Below are 22,449 nucleotides of genomic sequence, written 5' to 3' on the forward strand. Positions count from 1 at the left end.
ATATATGGCATTTAGAGATAACTCTCTGGAAATGTTTGTGTTATCAAAAACTAGTAAAGAATCATCAGACAACCTATGTAGAAGATTCTATACGAATTAGACATGAACTAATTGGTTCTCTGAGAGAGCAGCTGATGCATGGAACAGACTACTAAATTACACTGAAGCAAACACTAGTTTAGATATTTTTAACAACAACCTGGACACATTATGGGAACAATTGTTTTGGTATACTGGCAGGCTAGAAGGGCATTTTAATGCCCGTGCCTGAAATATATTATGTATGTATGTAATTGCCTGCCTTGCCAAGGTAAGAAATTCATCTTTCTTAACAGTAAATTCTTCTTCAGATGGAAAATGTTTGACCTTTTGTTTTTTCTTCCTAGGAGTTCCTATGGAAGAAGACTGACTCGAAGGAGGGGAATCTGCCCTTTCTTCTGGTGTCCTGCCCTGGTTACCCCCAACAAGGACCTTCCTAAGTGTCTCCCACTAGAACAGCCAAAGAAGACCTGGCTGACCTCCAGTCTGTGACAGCTGAAAGTATTACAACAGAGGAAGCCAGAGAGGTAAGCAAGTGGTCTGCGGAACAACCAATGGCTACTTGTATGTTCACCTGCTGTTGGTTAAGAAACAGACGGACTCTGTCACAATGGCAAGGACTTCTTAGTAATTGATTATTTTTTTCTTTCTATATACAGTGGGAAAATAACAAGCAGGACTGCAGTAGGTACCCATGCTACAGGCAAGGAAGGAAGAGGAGCCACAGATACTGGTGACCAGGCATATGCTCAGATCAGGAAGCAGAAAGTACGTACATATATTCCATATTCATGGCTTACAATATGAATCAGCAGCTGTTCCCACTGTTCTTAATCACCTCATTTTTTCATTAAGTTGCACTGCCTTCACTTCAACAACTAACAGTGTACTGAAATTAGAGTTTAATATTGTGACCTCCTCAACCGCTATCATGTAGCACACTGTGGCACATTTCATGTGAACAGCTAAAGAATGTTATTAGTGTTCTGGCCACATTTCCTACAATCCTTTTAATATATTACCCTGGGCCTGTACTAAAAACAGACTATACATTTAGAGAGGACTTACAGGGTCCAAATGTAAAGATGGAAAGTCTGAATGGAGAGGTTTTTGGTATGAATGAAGAGATGGAATCATCAATTAAAGGACAGTAGCATTGCCCCCCCCCCCTTTTGCTTCACACTTTCTGGCCATTCCAGTGAATTTATCACTGGGTCTATCAGTTCTTTTTTTCCATTCCTGAAGTTTCTTCGACTCAGGGCCAGGTCCATAGTTGATCTTAAGGGCATTCTGAGGGGTCATGTGCTGATGACTGCTTCTAGCAGGAAGGTTATTTATTTAATCACCTATCCGTGTTCTTAATCACCTCATTTTTTCATTAAGTTGCACTGCCTTCACTTCAACAACTAACAGTGTACTGAAATTAGAGTTTAATATTGTGACCTCCTCAACCGCTATCATGTAGCACACTGTGGCACATTTCATGTGAACAGCTAAAGAATGTTATTAGTGTTCTGGCCACATTTCCTACAATCCTTTTAATATATTACCCTGGGCCTGTACTAAAAACAGACTATACATTTAGAGAGGACTTACAGGGTCCAAATGTAAAGATGGAAAGTCTGAATGGAGAGGTTTTTGGTATGAATGAAGAGATGGAATCATCAATTAAAGGACAGTAGCATTGCCCCCCCCCCCTTTTGCTTCACACTTTCTGGCCATTCCAGTGAATTTATCACTGGGTCTATCAGTTCTTTTTTTCCATTCCTGAAGTTTCTTCGACTCAGGGCCAGGTCCATAGTTGATCTTAAGGGCATTCTGAGGGGTCATGTGCTGATGACTGCTTCTAGCAGGAAGGTTATTTATTTAATCACCTATCCGTGTCTCCCCTACATTTGTCTGTTCTGCCGGGGATGACTACTCGCCTCTACAGACCATGCCTCTTTTCAGGGAGTGCCTAGATGATTGCCCATCCCTCACTAATAATGCCTCAGATGCTCAGACTTGCTAAATGAACCCAGGTCACCTGGACCATATTCAAGACTTTACTGCACTGTACCACAAGACTGACAGAATTCATCTTCAGGTTTTGGTGAGCACCTTCACGTGGTGGACCCTGTTTTAAGAAAATCTCACCAAGATGGCACTGACATGTACATTGTATTTTATGTCTCATGGAGAAAGATAAAAAAAATGACTGGATACACAGGTCCCATGATGCACACTGGTGCGTCGACTGGAAAAACGGTAGCCTAGAAACATACAAATATGGAAGCATTATTACCAGAGTTAGATGGGGTTCAAGGGAGAGTGGCCTCCCTGATTAGAAGAAAGTAGTGGGCCACAAAAATTAACAAACTGATAGGCCAAGCAAGAGGCATAGACAAAATAAAGTGGACTTATGGACAAGAGATTATATATTAATATTATGAAAAAATCCCAGAATTTCCAGACAGAGGATATGCAGCAACTATAACTGAGAAATCAGAGAAAGGAAAATACTTGCACAAGAAAAACTGTTAAAGCTATACATAACAACTTAAGATCCTTAACGTAACAGATCAGGGGAAAAAACATTATCTAGCTGAGGAAACATTGAGCCACCTGAAAAAAGAACTGACAAAGAACTTGAAAAAGGATAAAGAACAAAAAAGACATTATTGAAAGGAATAGAAAAGAAACACGGACATGGGAAAGATAAAGAAATCTGATATGGTGCAATATTCATGCAGACAAAAAAGTCAAATTAATCAATACAAAAATGCCGCTCCAAGAATATTCAAACAGAAATACAGGCAAAGACACAGACATGGTAAATTTCAGAATACAAAAAAAAATACATAAATAATAAGATCACAAAGGTTGAATGTAAGAAAAGAAGGTTAGCAAAGCAGAAATTAAATAAATAGAAACTGAAGTGATAGATCATATGTGAAGTGAAGGATGCAGTGTGAAAACATGATGAGCCACTGAGTCTGCAGGAGGAGGAGCAACAAACAGAGCAGGATGCATCTGAAGATAATACAGCATAGACTGATATTTTGAAACCTTCTGTAATAAACTAAAATGAAAGTTTAGTTAAAACTGCACAGCAAGGGAAACAGCAAGAAAAAAGAGGGCAAACAAGATGCTCTTATTCCAGGAGAAACTGGTCTCAGGGAAGACTTGCTTGATTAAACAGACATCAATAAATGTATTAAGATAGATAAAAGAAACAGACTACCGAATGTAAACAAGACCCAACATGTTAGAAGACTGGTAAAACAGAAGGACACAGTAATTAGAACTATTAAGACAAATTCAAATAATATAACAGAAATAAATAGGATACATCACTGAGCAGGTAACCGAATAACAAGTAAACCTTGGGAGTCAATAAAGGGCGTATGGCTTATGGTAAAAAAGCCCTGCTCCCATGATGAGCTTATACTCGATTGAGAGACATGTTTATCCATGATGAGAAAAGACCTCATTATTAACTAATTGCATGTCAACGAATCATATTTACTACCATGATGTGCAGAGCAGATCTGCACAACATAGTAAACTGTTGCTTGTTGGCACCCCTCCAGCAAATCACAGTTTGTGTATTGTTATGGCACATTTATAGAATCCCTGGTATCTAGTGTTGTCCTCCTCATCCCTGATCCTGGTAAGAGCTGAAGTGTCACTATAGCACATATCTAGTATGCCCTGGGTGGCTAGTGTGTCCTCTACACCCTGTTCCACATAGTGATTTCTGTGCTGTTATAGCAGTTAATCATAAATACTGTTTCCATGCTGTCTAGTGTTTTGCCCCACCCAGATCCCCATACTGACGATTGTACCATTAACGCACTTAGGAATGAATGCATCTCTCGTGTCTAGTGGCTCCCCCTGATCTCGATGCCAAGGTCATGGAAGATAGATGAACACAGCCTTTTGGCCATGGTCAAAACTAGAACGTGGTGGGGATTACTGTGACTATCTACATGGCTGAGTGACTTCTTGAATCTCTTGGTGTATAGATAACCTCCTGGAGGTGGTTAAAAGGGATCGAGCACGTGGCTAATTAGCATATGCCTCTTCCCCTAGACTGCCTCTTTACCATTCAGCACAGCCATGAGACTAGCCCTATGCATTGCTTCACATATGCCTGTTAGCACACCATGCAAAGATGACTGCCGAATATGAAAAAGGTAAAGTCATGAGTACACAGAGGTGTACATTTACCGGCACCTTCCTGAATCCCCAAAAGTATTACCACAAAAATCTACATTAACAAAGAAAAGGAAGGGAATAAACAGAATGCTGAGATGGAAACAATGAATATAGAAAAATATAAAGCAACTAAGACAAAGTATCACAGTTAGATGAATACAGAAAAAAGAAGAGATCATCAAAAGTTTATTTTGGAGAAGCATTTATGACGGCCCTGTTGAACATAAAGATGCCAAGTTGATAGAAGAGTTAAAAGAAAAGTACAGTTGTGTACACTTACCATAAATTTACATGTTCAAGTGTTCTTACTGCTGCAATCACCACCACTGAGATATCCATGCTATGGCTGAAATCAGTCAGTCTGAATACCAGAGTCAAGGTTTTGTGCGTCGGCTGCTGTCACTTGCTGGGTGACGTCAGGTCGTCCGAGCTATAAAGGAGAGCAGGCAATGCCATTACCTCAGTTTTTCTTGCCTTAACCAACCAAAGAAGTCCAATGTTAATAATTATTAGTAGCCCTGGGGTAAGAGACCCCCCCATAGAAATATGTGTCTCTCTAAGGACAGCAGATATCAGAGGGAAGGAGGGAGGGAAGCATGACTGCAGCAGTGAGAACACTCGAACATCTACATTTATGGTAAGTGTACACAACTGCACTATGTTCTTCATTTCTCACTGCTGCAGTCATCACCATTGGGAATATTCCCGAAGCTGAGGAGAAGGGTGGAAGGCTGATAGAAACTTGAGAGGGAGAGCATGCCCTGCAGAATTGCAGAGGCAAACCCACCCCTAGCTTTTGAGAATAGATTCAGATGGTAATGCCTGGTGAAGGTGTGGACTGAAGTCCATGTGGTAGCTTCCAAGATATCCTTGGTGGGTACCCCTCTAAGGAATGTTGTGGAAGTAGGGGTTGCCCTAGTGGAATGGGTTCTGATGGTCCTAAGGGGTGGTTTTCCATGCAAGGAGTAGCAAAACTGCATGCAGAGTGCTATCCATTTGGAAATGGTCTGTTTGGATATAGGTTTCCCCTGTGCCCCTGTTTTAAAACTGACCAAGAGCTGGTCAGTTTTCCTGAATGTCTTTGTACTATCCAGATAAAAACCGAGTTGCCTGTGCACATCCAAAGAATCCAGTATCCTTTCCCCCTTGTTTTGAGGGTTAGGAAAGAAGGTGGGCAGGTGGATGGACTGGTTGAGGGTAACATCCAAAACCACCTTTAGCATGAAGGAGGGGTTGGTTCTCAGGGAGACCTTGTCTGCATGGAAGATGACAAATGGCTCAAGGGCCATTAAAGCTTGAAGCTCTGACACTCTCCTGGCTGAAGTGATAGCCAGGAGAAAGACAGTCTTCCAAGAGAGGTACTTTAATTCTGAGGATGATGCAGGCTCGAAGGGGGCAGAGTAAGCTTTTTGAAAACATAGTTCAGATCCCAGGCTGGGGTGGGCTGTCTTCTTGGAGGCCTGACATTACAGGCTCCTCTAAGGAACTGTTTGATAAGAGGATGGGAGAACAATGGCTGTTCTGTATCAAAGTGTGCCGAGATGGCACAGGCATGGACCTTTATGGAGGAGAAGGAGTGACCCTTACTAAGAAGCTCAGACAGATAATCTAGAATAGGAGGAATGGAGGGCAGATGAATGTCTACCCCCTTGGACTGGTTCCAGGAGCAGAATCTTTTCCAATTTCCAGTGTAAGATTTTTCTGGTGCTGGGCCTTCTGGCTTCTGTGATAATGTCAAGGACTTGCTTGCTTAGCATAGATTCTTTGTAGGTTATGGTAGAATAAGCCATGCTGACAGCTTGAGTGTCTGAAGGTCTGGGTGCTCCCCCCCCCACTGGATAGCAGGTGAGGTATCAGAGCTGCCTGGGGGGCTGGAGAGAGAGGCTGCGCAGCAGTGGGTAGCAATGCCATCTGGGCCAATCTGGGGCAATGAGTATTGCGTTTGGTTTTTCCTCCCTTATCTTAATACTTTTGGAATGAGAGGAAGAGGTGGGAATGCATACACAAAGAGGGTATTCCAAGGGAAGGTCAGGACATCGACCTTCCAGGCCAGTGATGGTACTCTCTGGTGCAGAATTTCTGTAATTGGTGATTTAAATGAGAGGCAAACAGCTCCACTTGAGGGGGGGGTCCCCCCCATATGTGGGTAATTTGCAGAAAAATGTTTCTGTGGATTTGCCATTCGTGTGGGTAATTTGCAGAAAAATGTTTCTGTGGATTTGCCATTCGTGTGGGTCCACAGGTTTCTGCTTAAGTGGTCTGTTAGAGTGTTGTTGATGCCTGGTAGGCATTGGGCTATAGGATGTAGTCCCATGAATGAGGCTGCTAGCCACAAGTTTTTGGCTAGTCTGCACAGGGGGTAAGATTGAGTCCCTCCCTGTTTGTTGATGTACCACATGACTGTGGTGTTGTCTGCATTTATAAGAAGAACCCCTGGTTTGAGGTAGGGTTTGAAGGATGCCAGAGAGTTTTGCACTTGTATCATTTCCTTTTGGTTGATGTGCAAGGGTAGTATTTGAGTGTTTCACAGACCTTGGGCGCATCTGCCTTCTAGGTGTGTGCACCAGGCTATGTCCGAAGCATTTGTAGTTATGGTCTTGGTCTGATGGACGGAGGGTGAATGGATGTCCCTTGTTCAGAGCATAGGGCTGGGCCCACCAGAGGAACTTTGATTTTATGCAAGGGATCACAGGCAGGGAGGTGTCCAGAGGTTGTGAGTGTTGACACCATGGGTTCTTTAGGTACCACTGATTTTTCCTCATGTGCAGTCTGGCCAGAGATACCAGGAGAATGCATGAGGCCATGTACCCTAGAGGTTGCAGGAATTTCCTGGCAGAAAACTGGGTTTGGGAGGCCAGAGTAGTGAAGTATTTTGGTAGGAAACTTTGTTTATCTGAGGACAGAAAGGCCATTTGCTATTCTGTGTCCAGTAAGGCTCCCAGACATATGATTTTCCTGGCAGGTGTCTGTTTTGATTTCTTTTCATTGATAGTGAACCCCAGAGAGGTGAGTAGGGTTTTTACAAATGAGAGGTGCTGCAGGAGCAGTTACTTGCAGTCTGCCCGGATGAGACAGTCATCCAGGTAAGGGTAAATCTGTACATTTTGCCTGCAAAAGGCAATGGCAGGAGCTAGACATTTAAATACCCTGGGCGTAGAAGATAAGCCAAATGGCAAGGCAGAGAATTGAAAGTGTAATGATCCTGCTCTGAAGTGCAGGAATTTTCCTTCATGATTCCCATATTGGGATGTGCAGGTAAGCATCCTTTAGGTCTAAGTTGACCATCCAAGCTTTGTTTGGCAGCACTGGAAGAAGCTGTTGTAAGGTAAGCATTTTGAATTTTGGGATTACCACGAAAGTATTGAGAAAGGATAGGTCCAGGATGGGAAGCCAAGGTCCCTCTTTCCTAGGAACAAGGAATATTCTGAAACAGAATCCTTTTGCAACTTGTTCTGGAGGCACAGGTACTACTGCCCTTAGGGCTATTAGGTTTTGCAGTTGTTTTAGTGCTTCTACTCACTGGTTTGGAGGTAGCTCTGGGTACCCTCTTGGAGGTGGCAGTTCCCGGAAATTTAATTTGTACCCCTGAGCAATGATTCTTAAGACCCACTGATCTTTTGTTATATAAAGTTTCAATTTTCTCTGCATAGAGACAGCCTTCCTCGTAGCTTTTGGTGTGGTGGAGGCAGGCAGAGATGGAAAAGGTAGTCATTGAGAGTTTGTAGCACACAGGGTTGTTTTTGAACTCCCTGCTCTAGTGTTAGAGGGGGGGGGGCACTGTTTAGTTCTTTGCTGGCCCTGAGTTTGAGCCCTGGTAGGTCTATTCCTATGGGTTTTGCCTTGTGCCTGCCTGTTTGGTGCAGGAAAGGACCAGTGTTTAGAGGGAAATTTCTGCTGAACCTAGGAGGTTGTACTTGAAGGAAATATTTAATAGTCTGCATCGATTTTGCTTTGTCTTCCATCTTTCTAAGTACCTCTTCAGTTTTCTGTCTGAACAAGTGGACTTTGTCAAGAGGTGAATCCATGATCTTAGCTTTGACATGATCAGGGAGAGGTTGTTCCTTCAACCATGCATGTCTTCTAATAACAGATCCTGCCACTGCTGTCCTGCTAGAAGCTTCTAGGGTGTCAAATCCACAGTGCAAGGAGTGCTTTGCTACCTGAGATAAAGAGTGCAGTAATTCTGCTATCTCTTTATTATTGGCAAAAGCTGGTAAAGCAGAACTTTTCGGTTTCAAAATTTCCAAAGTTTGCTGTTGATTATTTTAACATATGGAACTGACAATTGAGAGCCCTTATAGTTAAAGTTGCAGAGGTATATAATTTTTTACCCCATCTGCCTAAGGCCCTGGATTCTTTGCTGAGGCAGTAGGATTCTTTGCAGAGGTATACAAACTGTAAACACCAATAAATCAAATTCAAATTTATATCTACATTGGTAAAACATATAAGGCCAGAGATCAATACAACTGTGAATCACTGGGAGTTATTTATATCATTGGGTGTGACTGCACTATAACAAAATGGCATATAGGACAAACGAAAAGGGCAGTACAAAAAGAATCATGAAGCACTTGGGTGACATCAGGAGAGGTAGAACAGAAAGCCCAGTGGCTGAGCATTTTATTAGGTTCCATGAAGGCTCGGATAGATCCTTCTTCTATAGTGTGCTGGCCAAGCCCAAACAGCAACAAGGGGATGAATTAACAAATAAATTGTCATTGTTAGAAACTAAATGTATTATTAACTTTAAAACCTTGGATCCAAGGGGACTAAATATAGATATAAATTTGAATGTTAGAGTGCAGATAAGTGAAACAATTTAAATTTATGGTAATGTTATGTATTAAATGCTGAGGGGTAGTGCCCACAATTAGCTCTGCACTCAGTTTTGTATCTAGTAGGTTTGTAATATTTATATTAGTTCTGTTCATTAGGCGAAATTAATGGTTCCTGCTGAATTCATGAATTTATGTATATATGAATTTATGAAGTTATTTATTTTTCTGTTACATACATTCTTAGGTACTTTCTCTCCGATGTAAAGTGTAAAAAGAGTACTTCATAACAGAGAAGTATATGAAATCATAACAACAATCAACAGAAAGCTTATTTTATAGCGGCAATGTATTTAAATGAATAACTGATTTTAATTAATTCTAATTCATGTAATTGTTCTATTAATGTAATAATATAAAAGATGGCTGCTTGGTGTAAATGTTTTTCCTTGAAGGCGAAAGCCAAGGTACTGGATACACCAGTAAAAAATTTCATTATATCCTGGTGTGGAGTGTGTGCTTTTTCTTTGCAGAGGTAGCCTTAACTCCCTTAGGTCCCTGAGTAATCACCTCTGGATCTGCTTTGGGATTTCTGTAGAGGAATTTGTGTGTCAGGTACCCTGTAGTACCTGTCAGGTTTTCTGGAGGCAGGTGGAAGGGTGTCAGGGGTAAGGCTGGATTCTTGGTAAACATCATCTGCCACCAACAAGATGGGTGGCATGGCCAGAGGCCTATACTAGGGTAGGTCCAGAAACTCTCTTAGTCTTCTCTTGGATTATGGGAAATCTGTTGATTCCCACTGAAAGTGTTCCTTGAGGGTGTGGAGGGTTTCCCCAAAGGAAAGGTCCTCCGGAGATGATGCAGAAGGAATAGATTCTTCTGCATCTGAGTCTTCATAGGCAGTAAGAGGATTATCCTCTTCAAAAACAGAGGAGTCAGATCCCTCTGAGTCTAAATCCAAATGGATGTCTGAAGAAGGTTCCCTTCTCCTTTTGGCTGGAGTAGCCTGATTACCCTGGATGAAAGTGATGAGATCCTCTGCTATTTTAAGCATTCTAGTTTGAGAAGGGGAGGAGTAGTGGAATGGAGACTTTTTGCTGTTTTCTTTGGAGTGGGTCTAAGTCTGGCCAGAAGGGTATCCCTCGGTGTCATTGGTGTGTTAGTGGGAAGACAGGGTGAAGGCCTTGAAGTGAAATCCGAAGTGCGAGTGGTATCCTCGGAAGCCAGTGCCTGCTTAGCAGCTCCGGACCCAACCAAGGGTGAGACAGCTGAAGGCTAGTTAGACGATGCAGCCATCTGCGGCATACAGGACTCCGAAAGGGTCTCAGTAGAGGCCTGTGAAGTAATTGAGTCAGGCATCATGGGCTGTGAAAGCGCCTCACTGAATTCCGAAGTACTGACAACCCGTTTAGCAGTCATCGGAAGGCTTGGCCTTATGCCATCCGTCTCTATCTTTATCTTTACGTTTTTTTGAAAGATCTGCAGTTTGCTGACTGATGGATACCATTTCGGTAATCGGAGATGGAAGACGAAAATAACTGGCTACAAACAGAGCTCTATGACGAATAGTTATAGGGTTAAAGAGGGCACAGAACTGACAGCGGAGTATGTCATGATCTGGGCCTAAGCAAGTGAAGCAGTAAGAATGGAAGTCTCGGTGTGGTATTTGCTTTCCACAGGCGAGACAGTTATTGACTTTTTCAGACATCGGTTAGTGCAAGAAAAAGGAAGGATCCCCAATGGGATACTTAGCTTTAGACGTTTTCAGCTGAAGTTCGAAATCTGGAAACAGCTGACTGGCACAGTTGCGAATTGCTTCTGCTACGGGCTCCATGGCAAGAAAGATTTAGGTAATGGCGTTGCCTGCTCTCCTTTATGGCTCGGACCACCTGCTGTCACCCAGCAAGCCACAGCAGCCGAAGCACAAAACCTTGACTCTGGTATTTGGACCGACTGAGAGCTACCACAGCATGAATAACCCAATGGTAATAACTGCAGCAGTGAGAAATGAAGAACATCACTAAGAAGCTCTAATACAGAGGTTATGAAATGGAAGGAAGTAACATTCAGGGAAATTGAGAGAAAATTAAGAAATGCTCCTAAATGGAAAACCCCCAAGTCAACATGCAGTACCTAACCTCTGTCAAAAAGTATTAACATCTTTACACAAAGATTTAGCCCACAGTAAAAAATGAATTACATGTTCATCCCAAATAGACACCAACCTGGTAACAACTGGAAAAATGATATCTCAACTTAAAAGTGATCCTACAATCTATCCTCACCTTGTCCACCTGTGGTTTCACCCTGTGTTCTATTTTATTTCCACATCTAAAGACATACCATGGGTAAGGAGTGGTTATCCTCCAAATTTCAGAAAGCTGTGTGTGTGGTCTCAATGTCTACACATGTCCTATGTTTCTCTGCTTTACACCCATGAACTACCAGGATAGGCTCCGTCTCCCCATGACAACAAACTGAATTAAGCAGGTAATCAGAGAATGAATATTTTTGAAACAAGTGAACCATGCCTTACTCAGACTTTCAGGAATAGCACACATCATTAAACTGTATATTTTACAAACTTGTTTCAAAAAGTTTAAGAGAGAACAGCATGCTTGCACTGATCTCATCCAACTCACCTCAGGTAGCATGTACGATATCGCTGTGATTATAACATACGTACAATGAATTCCCTTCCGTACCATCCTGCGCAATGCTTCTCTTCCCTCTTGTCGAGGCCTGCTATCAACCACAATTACCCGGAATGTTCTGCCTTTTTCGTGGGCATCACAAAGGATGTCATTCACTAAAGAAGAGCTAAGATAAGGAAAACAGAAATAAACTGTGTCTTGTCTTTCAGATGCTGACTTGATAAAAAAAACTGTGACAGTTATATTAGCAGTGCAGGCAACCACACGTAAGTGCAATGTGTGTGTTATTTTCAACAACTAAACAGACTAATGTTTTCCAAATGTAAAAGTGCCTCAAGAACAGGTAATTCATTGTTTATACACCTGGCAATAAGGAGTGCCACCATAATGTAGTCTGATTTTGCGACTGATATGTTGAGGAGTTTGGAATGTCCAACAAATGGACTCTACCTAAAAAAAGGCACTAGGGGCAGCAAGGTTTTAGCCAGCATAGAAAAGCCTTAAAACAAGAGGTGCAGGCCATCCTCAGTGAAGCAAGATGGACATTTGAGCATCTCATCCCATGCTGACACATACTGGCCAAGTATCTTTTCTTTACATCTAGGCATCATTCAAGGTGAAGGCAGGAATCCACTCAGGAGTAGTATCTTACCTGCACCTGTAGCATGTTTGGAAAGCTCCGACACATCTGTCTCCATATCTCTCTGGGTTCCACATCTCAGATCATTCACACATTCAAGGAAGATTAATGGCCAGATTTTTGTAGAGAAGTGATCTTCTTTTTCTAATAGGGTTGCCACCTTTCCAAATGCCCAAAGTGGGACATTTGTGCTATAAACATCAGATTTTGCAGGGCAAAACATACCCACAGCCAGTACAAAGGACAGAACTTCAGTTTTTTGCCTGAATAAAAGTTTATTCTTGTAGCATTTTAGTTCCTTATTCTGTTTCTTATAACATTTAGGTGTTTCAGATACAGAATAACTGTTTTATGCAACTATTACATAAAATATAGAAAATAATTTTGTCGTAAAAATCTCAGGACATTTGCCATTTTTTCACATTTTTTGCAGGACACAACTGCCCAAAGAGGGACTGTCCCTCACAAAGTGGGACAGGTGGTAACCCTATTTTCTAAGAGTCGCTGGAAGTGATATTTTTTACAGTCTCAACCTAAGTAAGACATCTTGGCACGATTAGTGGATAATAGTCGAGGTGGATGAAGCTCACAGGTCAAGTTTTTAGGTAAGAGGGAAGCCTCCAGAATAAACATGTATTTACACATCTCATAGACTGAATTATTAGTGCTGAGAATAAGTTCATTATATGTGAGCATAAGGCAGTTAGTAGACTGTCTTAGCAGACTTAGTGGTAAAACTCTGGCAACTGAGGTGAAACTAGCAGGCTGACTCTCCATCTTGTCCAGTGGTTAGGTGTTTAGAAGAGTAAAGAAAATGCAGTCAAAGAGGAGGAACTTCTCAATTTGATCCTCTTTTGCTCACTAGTATAAGTACAGAAGATGAAACCAGGTGGAGCTCCCAAAGACAAAGCAAGGGCATGCAATTCAACAGCCAGAAACTTTTAAAATTAATATTACAGTATTTTATCATAAAACATTTTACAAAGCAGATGAAATTCAGGCAAGCAAATGTTAAACTCAGACTGGGAGACAAACAGCTAAAGCAAATATTTCATAAAATAAATTACAAAATATAAAGACAAACATTAATATACTAATAAAAATGCACAAGTATTAAAATAATAATAGTAATAAAGCAAATCATAAATTCACTGAGGAACAATAATCCAGAAGGAACCACAAATAAACTGGAGTGAAGTATCACGGCATGCTTTGGTTCAGTTGCAAAAAAAAAGTGCCATATTGTGACTGATGGAGAAGATGGACCCCAACAAGGATTCATAGATATTACTCCATGTTAGAGTTAAATACCTGACACAAACACAAGTAAAGAATACAGTCCTGCACTACTTTACTTGTTGCTTTCCTAAATCTTGATAACACCATTTTCACCACAACCCTCTGGTTCCTATCATTCAGACATGTGATCATCCATGAAATTCCTCAGTCGCAGTCCTACCCACAACCACTCCAGTCTTCCAAAGAACCTCCTATGTGGGACTGAGTTAAAGCGTTGATAATGTCAGGGGAATACTAGTACATGTGGTCTGCCCTATCAAGTTCACTGCTAACCAAGTTATAAAATTGGAGCACATCTGACTGACAACTTTTTGCTATGAACCACTGCTGGTTACTGTCCTAGGGACTGCATCCTAACAGCCTTCTCCTCAAGATTTTCTACACAACCCTCACTGCTAGTGCTGTTAAGCTAAGAGAATGTGAATTTTCCAAAATTTTCCTGCCACTAGCCACTTCTACAAGGGTACTATACTTGCTGTCTTCCAAACCTCAAGCACTTTTGCACTAGCCAATGATCTGCTGAAGGTCACTGTTGGGAGGGGGGGGGATTGTCAGCTTAACTGTCAGAGGCATCTGGGAAGCAAAGCTTGTGCTTTAAGCTCTCTAAGGACAGACAGTTCTCCAGCCATATCCTTTCACTCCATCCTGGAGTTATTTGTCTTAACTGTTCAACTCACATTCCTAAGCCACCACATCGATCTTCTCCTCTTTTGTATCTTCCCCCTGTCCTTGTTCACAGTCCTGAATGCTCCATCCTGAACCCATTCCCATAACATTTATTCCCGTCTCCTAAGCCACCCAGGACCCTCTTGTCCAGCACAGCATATGCTACATCTGTATCATTTCTCTTTTGTAAGAAAGAGTACATACAGATAATAGAGTACTTCAGAAAAAAAGTGTTACACAATCCAGGATAAGCCTGCTGCACATATGAAAGTTTTTTTTTTTCTAAAAGGAGAAATCCAATATAAATACAAAGGTTTTTATCCATGCAATGAACTTCACTCTTTGCCAAGCTACCACAATGATCCTTTTGACTTCTCTAAAGGTCAAATTGCAGTAAATCACAGGCAATAGAGCAATAAAGATTACTGGGAGAGAAAAGAACAAAATACATTGTATAACACATGGTGGGTTTAACTTACTATCCATAAATTAGTATGACGTCTCCATCGCTGATCTTCTCAATGGCAAACTTACAGATGGCCTTAGCAGCTAAGTAGATTTTCTCCTGAATGTATTTATCAATGCATTCTTTCAAGATTGCTTTTGCCTGTCGAAATGCAAAATAGGAAGGGAAAGAAAAGAGAAAACTGAAACCATATTTATGCATATGGCTGTACCATCACTTACAAGACAACATAGCTTATTCGCATCACTTATTTTATCATCTTACTTAAAAACAATAAATACTGTTAACTTCACTAGAACTACTCAGTTTTTCCCATGGCATTTCTGACACCATTACTCTAGGTCACAGCCCCCCAATTTCTCTATTTGCTGCAACTATCCCATACACAAAGAAGACTCGAATGGCTCTCAATAATTTAACAGTCTCTTCTGGCAAACCATTTCAACCATTCAAGTAGCTCTTCTTTCACTGAGCACTTCGACACAGATATTCACTCCCTTGGCTTTTCTGCTCACCTATATGGCCAGGTACCTTATTATCCTTAAAGAAGACTTCTTACTTGTAATAACTCTTCTGAAATACTAGCGAGATATTTTTTAAATAAACTTTATTCAATGACATTTAGGAAAGTAAACAGAAATTTAACTACTTGGACAAATTATAATAATGAAAATGGACATGAATCTCACAAAAGCAGTCACGTAATAACTTCTATGCAGGTTTTGCCAAAAATATAAAGATGCCAAATCACAGCAACAACCACCCAAAACTGTCTGGGAAGTGCAGAATAAAATGTACTTTTGAAGTTTAATTTCTAAAGGGCATACTATATAACCTTAAGATATAATATTCCTGTTTCATTACACAAATAAAAACTCCCAATAAAGCCTAGAAGCTCCTAAGGCAAACCCTTTGTCAGAAAGCTTGAATGATCTAGACAGGACATTTAACAACTTCTGCCTGTTCTAGAGTTATTAGTATGCATTTCTAAGTTAACTTCTTTAATCAGTTTAATGACGGATACTCCTGGGGAGGAGTCTTTATTATTCAAGTTGCAGGTAACAGCCTTCTTTGATATTAGGACTAAGAGGTCCCTAGTAAAATCCATTGACCCACCAAGTTTCATCCAGACGGAATAAAGAGCTGGTTAGGCCACAAACCAGTTTATCTACCTACCATTTCACAATCCCAAACAATATGCAACGAATCCCTTACTATCTCTGATCCACATGTGTAACAATTCAGGTTTCATACAAGCATGCCTCAAGGAATAAGAGGCATTGTCACTTTTATGGCATTTCTTGAGATACACAATACCTTAACAAAAGTTTCCCCAAGGAATTTGGGTTTGATGATCTCTCTCTGACATCATTCTGTACATTTACATACTTTCTCATGCTTTGGAGTCGTCAAAATCACGGAGGCCTTCACTTATTAAACTTTTATACAATGGATTCATCTCCTTTGTCTTCATGATCTAGTGGACTAAACTAGGCTGGCCAGCCAGAACAAGTTCCTTAAACCTGAGTTTACCTGCCATCACTTTAATGCTGACATACCACTGCAAGTTATCAGGATCATACCCAATTTGCTGAGCAAAAAGATTATATTCTAAAAAGCATATGCAGCAGCGTAGGTCTTCCCAACACACTAGAGTGGAATAGCTGTTTTCTTGCTATCCTTTTCTGGATCCCAGTACTTAAAATGCTCTACCGGTAAGAGCTTATCTAAACAAACTAAAAAGAAACTTTGCAGTGTGGAGGCTGTGATGTTCACTTCCTAAATTAGGTTAAGCACATAGTTCATTAATAAAAATCGAACTGTAAAACGTGCTACAAAAAATAAAATAGAAAACAATAGGTAGTCCACAAATGAGTTAAAAATGATAGGCAGTCCATAGTTGAATTAAAAATGGAACATCCTTTATTGAAACACAAACTCATTTCCCTCACTGCTGTCCATTGCTTGTTGCTCCAGTCTTCCGGAAGGGCTCTGGCTGGGTTTGGGGGACTGTTGAAACTCCTCCTGTGCCCTCTGGAGATTGTAGTAGTAATCTTCTTGGTGGCTCTGGTACAACTGCCCTCCTTTGGGGCTCTGACATTGGTCCTGGTAATGGTATTAGTAAAGGTTCTGTTGATGGTGGTGTTGTTGATGTCTGTATTACTGATGGTAATGTCCCTCTTGGTAGTGTGGGTCTCGGTGTTACAGATGCTGCTCTTGGTAGCAGTGCTGTCTATGGTCTCAGTTGTCCTGTTGGTTCTGGTTGTGATTCAGGTGTTCCTCCAATATCTCTCTCTGATGGTTCTGGTCCATTCTGTAATTCTGGGTCTGGTTCAGATCTTGGTATCCCTGCCCCTTGTTGGACATCTGAGGTGTGCTGATAGCCAGGGGTATCTGTGAAGATGGTGGTGCTGGGGGAACTTGCTCCATCTGTGTCATGCCTCTGCCCAGTTGTGTGTGTCCCAAACAACATATACATGAAGTCAAATTGATATAAAAAAGGAAGATAAAGGCACAGAAAAAGAGGATGGAGCTTGAACAGGGAATAATCAGGTTCCCAAAGAAGCATCCCTTAGGCCTCACCAGAAAGAAAGGAAAGGGTTGGAGAAGAAGTTGAGGAAGAATGAAAACAGATAACACAGATGCATTATTATGGTGAGTACATAACTTTTGCATCTGATGTTGTAATTTTCAGTCATTCCTCAGTCGCATAGAACCCAGCTGGTTAAACCTTGGGTGGTCCTCATGGAATGATATTCCTGAGAACAGCGGAGCCAAATGCTGCCTTACTCCTGGAAAGCAAATCTAACTTGCAATGAACAATAAAGGTACAAACACTGGACCAAGTGGCAGTGGCACAAATGTCATATACAGATGCTCTTGACCAAAAAGCAGTTGAAGTGGCTATGGACCCACCTCTCAACCTGGAAACATCAAAAAATCTGGATAAGGACCATGAAAAATAGGTACAAATCTGTACGCTGATTAACATAAAATTTGTATACATAATTACATAACCCTGCCCACTCCAGTGGAATTGTGGGATACCAACTTTCAAATGCAAACTGGTGAAAAGACAACCAAAATATGGCACCAGAGTGCCCCTGCAGCCATTCCAATGTCCCATTACCTGGCTCTTTCGCCCCATTTACCATAAACATTAATGTGTGTATACTACTTTACTTCTACAATTATTATTTGGATTTTATTTTTACATTTTACAGCCCAATGCACAAACACTAATAGACATCTGCTAAACAAAGCAACACTGTCTCGCAATGAAAATAGACTTGGCATTAAAACTTCTCTGCAAGCACACAGGACGTCACACGTACGTTTTGACAATGTCAGCCATAAAAGGACACCCACATGTATAATCCTCAGAACTAAAATGCCTCATGAGGAACACCAGAGCTAAGGAATAAAGAGGCCATCCAATGAAGGAACAAGGTGCAAGGGGAAGGTGGGAGGGACAGAATACTGCAACACAGAAGGGGACATCTATGGTTATGGTAAGATTTTACACAACTATTCTATGTCCTTCTATTCAATGTTGCAGTACTCTTTACAAATGGGAGAATACCAAAGCTTAGTAGGAACCTTGGGAGGTGGAAGGACCACAGGAACAATGCACTACAGAATTTTCAACAAAGCCATGGAGAATGGCTCTAGCAAACCCTGCTCTAGCTCTAGAAATGGTATCCAACTTGTAATGTTTGGTGAAAGTATCCATAGAAGACCATGTAGCAGCCTCCAGATTAGAATTAGTGTCCAGGCCTTTAAAGAAAGCACCTGAGGAAGCCACAGATCTAGTAGAATGAGCTCTAAAAGACCCAGCCAGAGACTTTCCATGGAAATCATAACAAAACACAACAGCTTTGGAAATCCAAGTAGTAGTTGTCTGTTCAGAAACAGGTAAACCCAGAGCCCTGGGATGGAAAAACACAAAGAGCTGATCTGATTTCCTGACAGTTTTAGTTTTATCTATGTAGAATCTGAGTTGCCTATGTACATCCAAGGTATGCAGAATCCTTTCACTGGAGGATTGAGGAGAAGGGGAAAAAGGTTTGCAATTAAACATAATGATTAAGAGACACCTCATTCACCACCTTAAGCATAAAAGGAGGACTGGTTTGCAAAGAAACTCTGTCTTTGTGGAAAACCAAGAAAGGTGGGGATGCCATCAAAGCCTAAATGTCCAAAACAAGTCTACCAGAAACACTGTCTTCATTGTAAAAAAATTTAAAGAAGCAGCAGCTGTGGCCTTAAGACATAATTCAGATCCCAAGGATGTCGAACTCTTTTCCTGGGAGGCTTAATACATAGGATACTTTTGAGAAAAAGCGGTACTTCCAATCTGGATGCTAAAGGTGGAGATAATGGCAGACAAAAAGAAATAGCAGAACAGACAACTTTCACCGAGTATGACAAGCCCCTGTTAAGCAATTCACACAAGTAAGAAAGTACTAATGGAATGTCCACAACAAAATGGATCTGGATTTCTAGAAAGGCACCAGATGGAAAATCTTTTCCATTTGGAAATGTACGATTTTTAGTATTGGGTTTCCTTGCCACCTGAAAAACCAGAGGCATGTCCTGTGAAAAAAGCTGCTTGAAAGGAAAAGTTGATCACCCATCAAGTGTCATTTGCATGGTTGACAGATGTGGATGAAGCAAGGATACCTTGTCTTGTGTGAGCAGGTCCACCCGGTGAGATAATTTGTGATGATGGCCTTTGGCTAAATGCGGAAGAAGAGGGAAACAATGCTGTCTTGGCCAAAAGGGAGTCATCAGCATAATTTTTGCCTTGTCTTGAAGAATTTTCAGCAGAACTTTCGGAATGAGAGGGAAGGGGGAATGCATACAGAAACATCCCCTTCCATGAAAAAAATAGGGTGTCCATCTTCAAATCCAGAGGATGTTGGTGTCTGGCACAAAAAATAAACTGTTTTCTGTTCAGAGGGAGGCAAATACATCCAGATGAGGGTTATCCACCAGTAGACCAAGTCCAGAAACACATCCCCTTGTGGGACTGCATCATGGACCTGCTTAAGGTGTCTGTCACAATGTTTTGACCAGATGGAATGTAAACTGCAAGAAGAGTCACCTTGTACTGAATTGCCAATTCCCATGTCCTGAGAGCTAGCCTGCATAGAAGGTAAGATTTGGTCCCTCCCCCATTTGTTTATGCACAGGACAACAGGGGTGTTGTCTGTAAAAATTTTCAGAGGACCTGGTTGAAAGAGAGGATGAAAGGCCTGCAAAGCCAGAATCAAAGCCCTCATTTCCCTGATGTTGATGTGCTCCCTTCTTTAGGATGGAGACCAAATGGCCTGGACCTTCCTGGAAGCAAAAGTTGCCCCCCCCCCCACACACACACACAGCTTGTGTCTGAGGGGTCTGTGAACAGATGTTGAGATGACTGGGGCAGAAGAAGAGGAAGTCCTGGATTCAAAGTAAGCTGCTGAATCCGCTAAGGAAGCTCTGTTTTTAAGCAGGGGAGGAGAGGAATCAGAACCTCTAGAAGGTAAGCATGCTGTGACCAGATTGCCTTTAGGATCAACTGAAATTTCCTAATGTGAAGTTTTGTAAAGGGCAGCATGGGAATTGTGGAAAAAAAAACATCAAAACGATTGTGGAAGAAAACCCATCATAACGTCTGTCCTGAACCTGCACCCTAGGAAGATGTGATCCTGAGATGGAGTCAGACAGAATTTTTTAAAATGTATGATCAACCCTAGACTCGGAATGAGATGAATGCCCACCTGAAGGTTTTGAGACAAATGTTCTGACTGAGAAGACAGAATAAAGAACATCGTTCAGGTATGGATATGCCTGAATCCCCTGGACTCTCAAAAGAAGGCAATCACAGCGGCCAATTCCTTTGTAAATACCCTTGGGGTAGTGGAAAGACCAAAAGGCAAGGCAGAGAATTGAAAGTGTAAAGAACCAAATGAGAAACGGAGAAATTTCCTGTACAGAAGATGAATGGGGATATATATATATATATATATATATATATATATATATATATATATACACACATAAAAGCATCTTTGATGTCTCGAGAGGACGTGTAAGACTGAGGAGAAATAAGAGGAAGGAGAATTTGTAAGGACAGCATAAGGAAAGATGGCACTTCCGGGAAAGTGTTCAAGTGGGAAAGGTCTACAACTGGCCTCCAAGGACCATCCTTTCATGGAACCAGAAACATTCTTGAATAAAACCCTCTGCATCTCTGGTCCACTGGCAAACTCTGAAATGTGCCTTGAAAAAGTAGCTGTGATAGGACCTCTGGAAACAATTGATGCCCATGAGAGGAGGGAGAGTTTTCCAAGTCATGAAGTATTGCTTGTTGCATAATAGACAGAACCCCAGAATCCTGAGTAATCCTTGCCCAAACTGGAAAAGAGAGAGAGAGGTGAAGAAATAGAAGAGTATGACCTGAAAGATACTGCTGTTGTCACAGAGAACTGGGCCTGGCTTGAAAAGGCTGCTGAGTAGAAGGAGCTGAAGCAAAAGGTTTGGATTGAGGAGGCATCCCAACAATTTTTTTAGACCTGGAAGCAGATGCAGAGGCAGAAGACAAGTAAACGGGTGTCCTAACAAAAAGTTTTGACAGGGAAGTTTCTATACAACTTAGGAACAGGAGAAATGAACAGATGCCTCAAATCCTGAAGTTCATTCCCATTCTCTTGGAGACTCTTAAATAAGTCTGCAGCTGTAGAACAAAAAAGAGCTGACTTATCCAAAAGAGCATCTAACAATTTAACTTTACTATCATCAGCTAATGACTGTAGTCTCAAACAGGAGTGTCACCTAAGCACAGAAGCAGAAGCAAGAGCTCCGGATTGTGCCTCAGCAGCATCATAGCTGCACTTAATGGAAGAGCTAGCTACTTGTGAAGAAGAAGCCAAAACAGACAGGACCTGTGTTTTAATCTCAGAGCCTGGTAGATGAGTAAGAGCTTGAGAAGCCTGGGAAAGAAGTGCCAAGGAATACCTTGACACATGAGTTTGGTAATTCATTGCTCTAATAGCTAGAGTTGAAGAGGTGTAAACCTTTTTACCCAGTCTCTCTAAAATCTTGCTCTCCTTATCCAATGGTAATTTTTAGCAAAAGGTGACAATCATGAAGATTTATCAGATACTATAGAAACAAAGTACAGTTGTGTACACTTACCATAAATGTAGATGTTCGAGTGTATTCACTGCTGCAGTCATTACATTTTGGTGCTGCTTGCAGTAGCCCTCAGTCAGCCTGATTGTCAAAGTCTTGGGTCCTGCATCGGTTGCTGTCTCATCTTCCATGACATCAGGTAGTCAGGGGTATAAAGCATGCAGCCTATGCCATTACATCAGTTTTTCTTGCCCCAGATGTCAGGCACCCCCTTAATGGGAAGCAATTAAATGTATATATACAAGGTTATACCTCCAACAAAAAAGCAAATACACCAAAAAGCTTTTAAGCATAGTAAAGGAGAATAGAGGCATAGCCAAAAGAAGTCAGGGGGCTGGAGGGAGGGTAACCAGGACTGCAACAGTGAATACACTCGAACATCTACATTTATGGTAAGTGTACACAACTGTACTATGTTCTTCGTGTTTCACTGCTGCAGTCATCACATTTGGCTAGAGTCCCAAAGCTAAGGATGGGAGGAGGCATTTAGATAGCATTTGGACCAGCTATAAGGCCCTGCAAGACTGC

The 22,449-nt window shown here is 41.4% G+C and overlaps 1 protein-coding gene across 2 annotated transcripts in view; it reads right to left on the reverse strand.

Annotated features, from left to right (window-relative positions):
- EIF2B4 (eukaryotic translation initiation factor 2B subunit delta) overlaps positions 1 to 22,449 on the reverse strand; it is a 979,702-nt gene that overhangs the window by 132,868 nt on the left and 824,385 nt on the right. For both annotated transcript variants that reach the window (XM_044061494.1, XM_044061493.1), the window contains exons 10-11: positions 14,756 to 14,883; positions 11,660 to 11,837 (exon numbers count right to left, since the gene is read on the reverse strand). In XM_044061494.1, coding sequence (XP_043917429.1) covers positions 11,660 to 11,837; positions 14,756 to 14,883 — 306 coding nt within the window. The remainder of the gene's footprint in view (positions 1 to 11,659; positions 11,838 to 14,755; positions 14,884 to 22,449) is intronic.

Source organism: Protopterus annectens, chromosome 2.part0 (assembly GCF_019279795.1).
Source record: "Protopterus annectens isolate FY-2018-M chromosome 2.part0, PAN1.0, whole genome shotgun sequence".
NCBI lineage: Eukaryota > Metazoa > Chordata > Ceratodontiformes > Protopteridae > Protopterus > Protopterus annectens.